Consider the following 9,398-nt stretch of genomic DNA (forward strand, 5'->3'; position numbering starts at 1 on the left):
ACTTTTAAGATGTGTCTGGGACTTCAATTCCCAGAATGCCCCAGGCAGCAAATCCATACATTTTAAAAGTTGCTGAGATTGAGAAACGCTGGGCTAAACCATAAAGGCCATCCCCAAAATCAACCTGCTCCACATGAACAACCCGGGAAGCAGGTCATTTCGTCAGTTCTCCCGAAATTGCCAAACGTTTCTCGAAGGGCATGTGCTCTTCCCCAACGAGTCAATCGCCTAGCGCGTGTGCACAGTATGGCCTGTGTTTGTTGTTGTTACCCTTGTCATCATACAATCAATCAGTCCGGCAGGGCGGGAGAGGAGGAAAAAGGGAGCAAACTTTACCCTATTGAGCAAAGGAAAACTTCCAGAGACCGGGAGGCTTCGCTCACCCCACCCCTTCCAGACGCCTGATCAAGTTTCAATGCCCCTCGCTTTTCTATATAAAGCCAGCTCTGGAGACAGGCGTGGGAAGTTAAGGGTGCGCTTGTAACGGTTCTTTGGTAAACTCGCTGCGTTCCTGCTACCGATACGTTTCTGCGACCCAGCTTTATTGTTCTCCCGGGGTTTGGAGGGATCTGGTTGCCCGAAAAAAAGGTGAAAAGGTGTTCCAGGACACCGCGGTGCGGGACGATAACAGGTAAGCAGAGCTCTGCTTATGGTTTTCTCCCATTCCTGTTTGTTTTTCTTGGGAGGCTAGGAATGCAAATCCACACTTTCAATTAGGACAAATTCTTTCCTGAAGTTTTCTTTCGAGGTGACTTCAGCAAGCGATTTTATACGATCATTTTTTTTTTAATTTAAAAGCAGTGGGGATGCTAGAAAGTTCTTTTGCAGAGATTTCACGGAGGCTGAACGAGAGTTGCGTGTTGGGACTAGTTAATCCGAAACGGGGCTCCTTAGAAGAGAACGCTATAAAAGCAGTTTGGCCTTTAGTTTCTTAAAGCTTTTGAGGAATTTTGAGCACATATCCTGAATATATGAGTGGGAATAAGACTTGAATCCTACACAGAATGGTCTCTCGGCGAAGATATCACGGCTTGTTCAAAGAGGTAATCTGTTAGCAGCACACGGAGCATACTTTGTATTCTGGAAGTAGAGTCTCAGCCTGCATTTCTGAGCATCTTCAGATCCTGGTAAAAGAGATGAAAGCTAGTGGACTCTTTCAGTCAAACAGACAGAAGAACTAACTGAGACAGACAAATTCTCTAAACCAGGGCTTCTCAACTTCAGCAACTTTTAAGATGCATGGACTTTCATTTCCCCAAATTTCCCAGCCAGGTTGAGGAACATTGCTGTAAATTGTCCCAAAGGTGCTTTTTTCAAGAGGCAGTTGGTCTTTCATGTAAATCCTTCCATTCCCCACCATCCAGTGAGAGCTGAAGAAGCTTCTTGGATAAGAAGCAAAATATCTTCTAAGAAAAACATGAAAGTCCAGTTGCCTCTTGAAGAAAAGAAGAAAAAGCACCTTTGGGACAACCATGACCTGGATGACTGAGAATCTCCATAGACACTGCTGTAAACTATTCATCATGTCTTTTGTGAGACTCCAAAGAATTCTTCCAATTGCAAGTATCTTTATTTGCTGCCAAGACAAATTGAGGAGGACAGCTAGCAGGTTTAGTGTTAAGGGATTGTGGGAATTGTATTCAAAAATAGCAGGAAGGGATCCAGTTGCTGTCCCCATCTTACATTTTTATAGAAGTAGAAAAAAATAAATGATTTGTTTTTATGTAACAAGAATAAATCTCAAGGCTTTGGGCATGAAAAAGCCAAGGTATAAATCAAATAAATTCACATATATGGTATGTTAAATATATTCCCGCTACAAAACCCAGCCTTATAGAGGTACAGTCAGTATTGTTATGCAAATAGATACTATGATTTCCTATCCATAGGTTTTGGAAAAGTAATATGGAATTTTCCCATTTTCTTTCAATTTGCAGGGTGCCCTGGCAGTTTGTTACTCTGCAACAACATAACAATGGCAACTGTGCCTTCAGCTGGCTGCCTTTTAGCCAAGAACCAGTACTACAGAAGTGAGTGTTGTCCCCTGAAATCATGGATGATTTTTGTGTTCTCAATATTTGCATGATCTTAAAACTTAAAACTTTCCTTCTGTATAAAAGAGAGTGCCCTGTATAATCTTTATATTGCCATAGAGTTTGATATTTAACCTTCCTAGCTAACGTAGCAACAACCAGGCGTTTCTTCAGTCTCTTCCTTTATTCAACTTGTGAATAATTTAATTTTCTACTTATTGCAATCCATCTCGTGTGTTTGATGTACAATCTTTGGATGTGATCCAGTCTTATCACAGACTATGATAAATGTGTGCACTTGAACCTAATGAAAGTCAGTGACTCAGAGCACTATTAATTGTTAAGATACTAATGTTATATTTTCATGAATAAAAATAAACCAGCAGCTCCCTGTTGGCCATGAAGGCCAATAGGCAAAGATCAGAATGGAATATGAACAGTTATAGTGCTAACTTCAGCTAGTGAGTGTGTTATTGACAAACAGTGTGTCAATCCTGAAGTTGATTAGGTCACCTGACCTTTATTTATTGAGTTATGGAAAACTGGAAACAACAGCTAATAGGTTTGCATTACATTTATTTAAGAAAAGTGAAAGAACTATTCTCCTTTCATCCTTAGTTGACAATTATATGATCTACCCTTCCATATATAAAATGGCTATCCTCTTTTCAGAAGGGATTATAATCTGATTGGTAAAATACCCATAGTATACATGTTATCTGATCATCTGTATGATCAAAGGTATTTTAGGTTTTGAACAGGAATATATAAAATGTTGTGCTTAAGGAAAACTAAATACTAGTTTACTTTTTAATAATAAATACAAAATGCTCTCCGCTTTTTTTTCCCACATCTAGCACGACTGAATTCTGATTGCAGTGTTTCTTCAAGCAGTTCATCTTGCTGTTCTGATCCCACATCATTCTCAGACCAGGAAAAAAATCACCATGGTATTCATCTCTTTATTAAAGTTTCTAACTGTTGTCCAGAAAAAGCATTAAAAAAATATTCCACTATCTTTTATTGTACATTTAATCTCTATATGTTTTCAGTGAAATTTAAGCTTAATCTTTCTCCAATATTGCTGCTTCATTAAAAGTAATAGTTTTCTTTTTGCTTTGAAGCTTTATTATACAATGGATATTTTGCATCTTCCATTTATAGGCCTACCTGAAATGTTTGAAAAGTGCTGGTGGATAAAAAGCTTTTTTCACAGTGAGCCAACACCTCCAAATGTAGGCAGAAAAACCTTATCAGCCAGCAGGTAAGAACTGTTTCTCTCCTGGAGTACACAATTTATTTGAATTAATGTTCTTTAGAATTTAGTCTGAAGCTAATGTGCTACTTGAAGTTCATTCTGATGCTAATTATAACTGTAGTTTGTATAGAAGTGCTCAACCCAGAATAGAGCTTAAAATAGAACTTAAATCTGCTTATTCTGGACAAAGGTAGACTTTGTGATTATTCCTTTTGCCATGTCTCTTAAACAGCTGCATTAGTTTCTTCCGAAAGCTTGGCAGTAATTCTTTATACTAATCATGGTCATAAATCATAATTTCTGTCTTGACAGTACTAACAGCTGATTGGGATATCAAGTTGAAAGTTCCTGCTGGGACATTATAGACAGTCATGTCTTGAAATGAATTCACTTCTGTGAAGAAAATGAACTGCTTGAGAAGAAATACAGATGATCAAGGATTTAATCAGAGCTTATTCATCAAGCAACCATCTGTACAGTGTCTGTTGCAAGAATTCTTGATAATGAACAGGTGTTCCACATTTCATAATTTTTGTGCTTCACCAGAGGAAATGCAAATGCAACATCTAGTGGGATATGGTATATCTGATTACTTGGGATATATTTTACTAAATTGAAATGCTGTACATTGCTTGGGTCAAAATCTTTTAAGGTTACCATGCCTTTTATACAATGGTGCCTTTTTACGTAGCAAAACAGACCACCTCTTTCCACAGAATTTAAGTTTGGAATGTTAACTATGATAAACTTCTACTTTATGAATAATTTACTTAAATGTCAAATACACATTTCTCTTACTTGTCAACAGCTAGAAGAAAACTGGTTAAGGCATTATTTATGGTCCTCCATTAAAAAACTAAAATGGAACATACTCAGTATTAAACTCCTTATCTGATTCTAATTCTACTATTTGCATTGGAGCTTTCTTTCATAGTTGTGTTACTATTGTATATTACTGCTTTGACATCAAATAGTGTACAATTTATATCAACTCTTCAAATTAGAGACAATTTAAGAACTCTGAATTGATTTTTTTTATTTTTGATGTATACCATTCTGTTTCAAAGCATAGGAAAAAAAATAGACCCATATTTTGCTTTGTAGGAGTTGTAAGGTTTTTAATTTTTTTTTTTTTTTTAAAAAATTTGATTTATATGCCGCCCTTCTCCGGAGATTCAGGGCGGCTTACAATGCATTAAGCAATAGCCTTCATACTTTTATATATTTATACAAAGTCAGCTTATTGCCCCCACAAACTGAGTCCTCAATTTACCTACCTTAGAAAGGATGGAAGGCTGAGTCAACCTTGAGCCTGGTGAGATTCGAACTTACAGTAATTGCAGACAGCTGGTGTTAATCACAATGCTATCAGTCTGTTGAGCCACCAGGCCCTTAAGTTTTATTTACTTACACTAAGAAATATATATTTGTATCACATGAGAAAATCTGTGAATGCTGAATATTCTAAATTGAATTATTATTTAATTATTTAATATATTGATAATGTTTCTAATGTTCCTTTGTCATCCTTTTATTCTTCTGATTAATTATACACAATGTTCTGTAGTATGAATGAATAGTAACATCAAGTTTTAACAATTTGCTTTGTCAAATTATTACTTACATGGATGCATTATTGCTGACTGCATACTTGGATGCATAATGTTTTAAAACACACACACACATACACACTATATCCCTCTAGTGGAAAAAGATTAATATAGCAAATAAAATATAAACACGCAGTAAGTCTGTGTTTAAAATCTGCTTCCATTTGGGTAGTAACTTTTTGCTGTCTGTTCAACTTTGTATATAGAGGCCTATTTATAATATTGGCCAAGCGATGTTTTAATGTATATAACTTGTTTTTTTATGAAATTTTGTATTAATAAAAATTGATAAAAATGCCTTCCAATTATTTCTTTTGAACAAGATTTGCATTAAATATCTCTCAAATGCTGTGGCAATGAAGTGAAGCTGTAGGCAATTTTATCTACATAAATTTAGTAAATGCTTTTTCTTTGCCCTGATAGATGTTGAACACTTCGTGTTCAATGCCAGGTGAAAATTTTCCTGAGAAATAATAGATTGTTGACAATATGTATTTAATAGGCACGGCACCCTTGCCAGCTTTAAGCATTAGTTTGCAATTAGTTGTTGCTGTTCTGTAAAACCAGACTACAGTTCTCCTGATTTGTAATCAAAGCCTCAGTTTAGGAAAAGTCACCTTGCAGGCTAGAAGGAAAAAAAACCCAAAGAACTATGTTTCATTTTGATTTGACTTATCCATTGGAACATTTCAGATCTTTTTATAGGTTGGTCAGCATTATAGTTGACAAATTAGAATGACAGTACAAACATAAATGATAAAAAGTTATGCTGTTTTTTAAGTCATTGCTTAACGCATTGTAAGCCGCCCTGAGTTTCCGGAGAAGGGCGGCATATAAATTAAAAGGGAAAAAAAAAAGTCATACAACCTAAAATATGCATCCTTAATTTTATGTCTTTGGGTGGTGTCACTTGAAGTAAATATAAGTTATAGAAATATACACTCATTGAATAAATAATGAATGATAAAATCAATTCACATTACTTTTTTCCACATGAATTATTGTATGCACTGAGAATTTGTCTATCAGGGAATATCAATTGGGATGTAAAAAGCAGGCCCTAATTAAATACACTTATAAACCTATATCAAAATCATTTTTTAAAATGTGAAACTTAACAAGCAGATTAAAAAAAAAGTGTACAATCCTAGCAAGGTAAAGTAGCTTTGGATCTTTAAGTCAACTGACCAGGAGAATACCAAATCTAACTCTTAAATAGATTACAGGTAGACTTTATTTTGCAATTGTCTTGTTCAGCAATCACAGTTATGACTGATGAAAAAGTAATTTTACTACAAATTGTTCACAAGTCTGTAAAGCAAAGATTACAAGCACAGTTCAGTTTTGCCTACAGTCTGAGATGCTTGGGCTCATTAAACGAGGACTCCCCGTCTGCTCATACAGTCCTGTTTTCTCTATGAACAGTAGATGGAAACCATGGCCAATAGAACCTTCACTCGGTTGTCTCTGGTGTGTCAATTGTGATCATACCTAGAGTAGAAAATTTTGAAAAGAATCATTCTGCCTTTGTTGCCTCATTACTGTCATGCAACCTAAATGGGAATGCTCTTGAATACCATCAAGAAACTATTAATGCAAAAGTGGACATTCAATTAAATTAACACGTATATAAAGTTTTATTTATTTTATTTATTGTGAATTTAACTGGGACAACCCAGTTATTAAATAAGTTTAATATTGTAGGAGATGCATTGGCTATTTATTTCCAGGCACAATTCAAAGAATTTTGTCATCACCTTTAATGCTACACATGACTATCTGACTATCTCTGATATCATCTGCTACAGGTAGAATCTGTCCATCCAAGACATATCTTTGGAAGAGAGTATTTAGTAAGAGTCCCTGCTCTGTCTGAGATATAAAGTTAGATCTGCAGGCCAGTTTTTTCTTCAAGTGCTTCTATCTTATTGTATGCCTTCATATCAGAAATAAAAACAGTTCCATCCGTGTATTCTAGAATAATTTTTTAAATGTGCTTTTGGGCACTGAGGTAAGAATGAAAAATGTACCTGAACTAAGATGAATCTGGCTGCCTGATATTATGCTATTTGTTTACTTGTTTCAATCAATTTATATGGTTGCATATTTTTTAATAGTAATTCTGAGTAGATACACAGAATGAAAACTCACTAAAAATAATCAATAATAACATTAATAAACATATAGTGTCAGAAAAGACCAACAATCACTACAAATAAATATTCATCTCACCGATCCCATTAACTTGCCAATTGCCACACCGGAGAGAACACAGGCACAGGCATGTTTTTTAAGGATCTATGAAATATTATCTGAATTTCAGGGCAAATGGTGATCCAGAGGACAAGGTTTGCTTCCTATGTCTCACCAGATAATATTCCCTGATAGAAACAGTCCAGACCCAATCCTGCTGTTTGGCCCAAGTAGAAACAATCAGAGAGAGAGAGAGACTGTTTCATGATGTAAGGATGACTGATGATGATGGTGATGACAATGCTATTAGTATTTATTGTAATTATTGCTGATGAATTCTGATTTACTCAATGTATTCTATATTATGTTGCAAGTTCTTTGAGTCCTATGACTGAAGCAACATAGAGGAATTTGCAATAAATTGAATAAACACTATTTTTAATACATATGTAAGTCAATTTAATTGAATTTTCAATTTAAACAACTGGATTAACTGACAATGTATCTCAAGTAACTTCTCAAATAATTAGGCAGCATGCTTCCAAAAGTCAGAAAATATGACGTTAAATCATTGTTTTCTTGTACATATGGAGTTACATTGCATACTAATGTGCTACTAATCTATCTAATAATGGATTGTTTGCTACAGTTAAAACAATATTGGAGATTATTTTTATTGAAGTGCACCATGTAGTACAAAGCATAAAGAACTAATATTACATGTATTTAAAAATCATATTTTAATTGTATTTAAGAAGCTTAAGAGCCAATTATTTGGCTGTGCTATTCGTGACTTCTGTTTCTTTTTACAATATGGTTTTACTGAAGAAAAAACCTATAATTTTAACAATAATTAACACTGAATTATTGTATTCAACGAAGGAATTGATCTCTAGCTCATAAATCTTGTGCTACAATAAATGTGTTGGTGCTGCAGTTAGAATGGTTTTGTATCACCAATGACTTCTAGGAACTCAGGCAAAAAAGAAAATCTGAAAACACAGCAGCACTGACAGAAAAAGCAGCCCCAGTTTGCACTCTTCCTCTCTTCAGCAAAGTGATATGAACCATACATAATATTTCAACTTTATTTTAATGGCCTTGACAAGGTCAGTCACTTTCCATTTGGGGAAATGAATAAAGTGACTCATATTCAGCATCATTCAGCATGTATAAAGGTTTGTAGGCTAGACTGGGTGTGTGGGTGGGAGACAATGACAAACAATTGCCATATTGTTACTAAACATTTTTTGAAAAGAGGTGTCCATGTGGTCTCCAGGAGAAGAGCTCAGCTTGAGGATGCCTTTATCTTTCTCAGAAAGTCACAGTTGCATTGTACAGTGATGTAATGTTGTCTGTCTTTCTATACCACAGGAAACAGAAAGCTGTACTATTGAATAGAGCAGGTTATAGAATTGCTTCTAAGTGCCACAGGGACAAAGAAAAGAAAAAAATTACCAAGCATAGCAGTTTGTGTGTTTCTTGCAATTCTGTTGTTACTAATATCATTTAATACTGGACATATATAAGATTTTAGCTTTAGATTTCTACAATTAAGCTGTGGCTGCTTGATAATGTCTTTGAGCAGTTTTATGATGCTTTTAAGAGGATCAATATTTGTTATTCTGCTTCTTCTCTGTAGGATTTATCATTGTGGACATAGCTTGGGTAAACTATTTCTTATGTCTCTCACACAGTGTTTTTTAGCGGAGGTATTAAGTATAGCTTTATGAAATAGAAGTATGCGTAAAACAAGCAATCGTATCATCTCAGATTGTAATTATTATTTTTTTAATTATTTTTGAACTCCTAGATGAATAAACCATGTGCCCTTACATTTTGTACTTTAAATGAGGTCCAACTTATGAAACTAAATAATGGTTGAGCTGCATTTTTTTTTTCTCCTAAGCATCTATACATAATATTGACAATAGTGCTTACTCAGTATAATTCACTGTGGAATGAGATGCCTACAGCAATTTCACTTCAATTTTTGTTTTAAAATAAGTGTGTTGTACAGCATTCTTTCTCAGCACCAGAACAAATATAGATTAGAAAAACATGTAAAGGCTCTGGGTATCAAAAAATTGTTTGCTGTTGTTTTGCAGGTCTAATCCACTTGAGTACATTTCATTCGTTTTAATGCACATTTAAATCAGGCTGATAAATGTAGTTCCCATTTGTTTGTTTAGTACAGGGGTCCCTATGCTGGCTGAAGAATTCTAGCAGTTGAAGTCCACGAGTCTTAAAGCTGCCAAGTTTGAAGACGTCTGGTTTAGTAGTTCAAAACCTAAACAGGAAGTT

The 9,398-nt window shown here is 34.9% G+C and overlaps 1 protein-coding gene across 1 annotated transcript; it reads left to right on the top strand.

Annotated features, from left to right (window-relative positions):
- Nucleotides 1–222: 222 nt before the first annotated feature.
- On the top strand, nt 223–5,200 carry PPDPFL (pancreatic progenitor cell differentiation and proliferation factor like). The gene is made up of 5 exons (XM_034429740.3): nt 223–631; nt 1,938–2,030; nt 2,891–2,983; nt 3,198–3,297; nt 3,604–5,200. Exons 2-5 carry the CDS (start codon nt 1,976–1,978, stop codon nt 3,614–3,616), a joined length of 261 nt encoding a protein of 86 aa, XP_034285631.1. The 5' UTR covers nt 223–631; nt 1,938–1,975; the 3' UTR covers nt 3,617–5,200.
- Nucleotides 5,201–9,398: the final 4,198 nt, after the last annotated feature.

The sequence above is a fragment of the Pantherophis guttatus genome, chromosome 3, assembly GCF_059756535.1.
Source record: "Pantherophis guttatus breed Tessera chromosome 3, ASM5975653v1, whole genome shotgun sequence".
Lineage (NCBI taxonomy): Eukaryota > Metazoa > Chordata > Lepidosauria > Squamata > Colubridae > Pantherophis > Pantherophis guttatus.

Excerpts from the sequence above, each read along its gene's own strand:
- PPDPFL (XM_034429740.3), top strand. The coding sequence starts at position 1,976 with ATGGCAACTGTGCCTTCAGCTGGCTGCCTTTTAGCCAAGAACCAGTAC. Across the intron at positions 2,031-2,890 it reads CAAGAACCAGTACTACAGAA|CACGACTGAATTCTGATTGC; the intron begins GTGAGTGTTGTC and ends TCCCACATCTAG. Across the intron at positions 2,984-3,197 it reads CCAGGAAAAAAATCACCATG|GCCTACCTGAAATGTTTGAA; the intron begins GTATTCATCTCT and ends TTCCATTTATAG.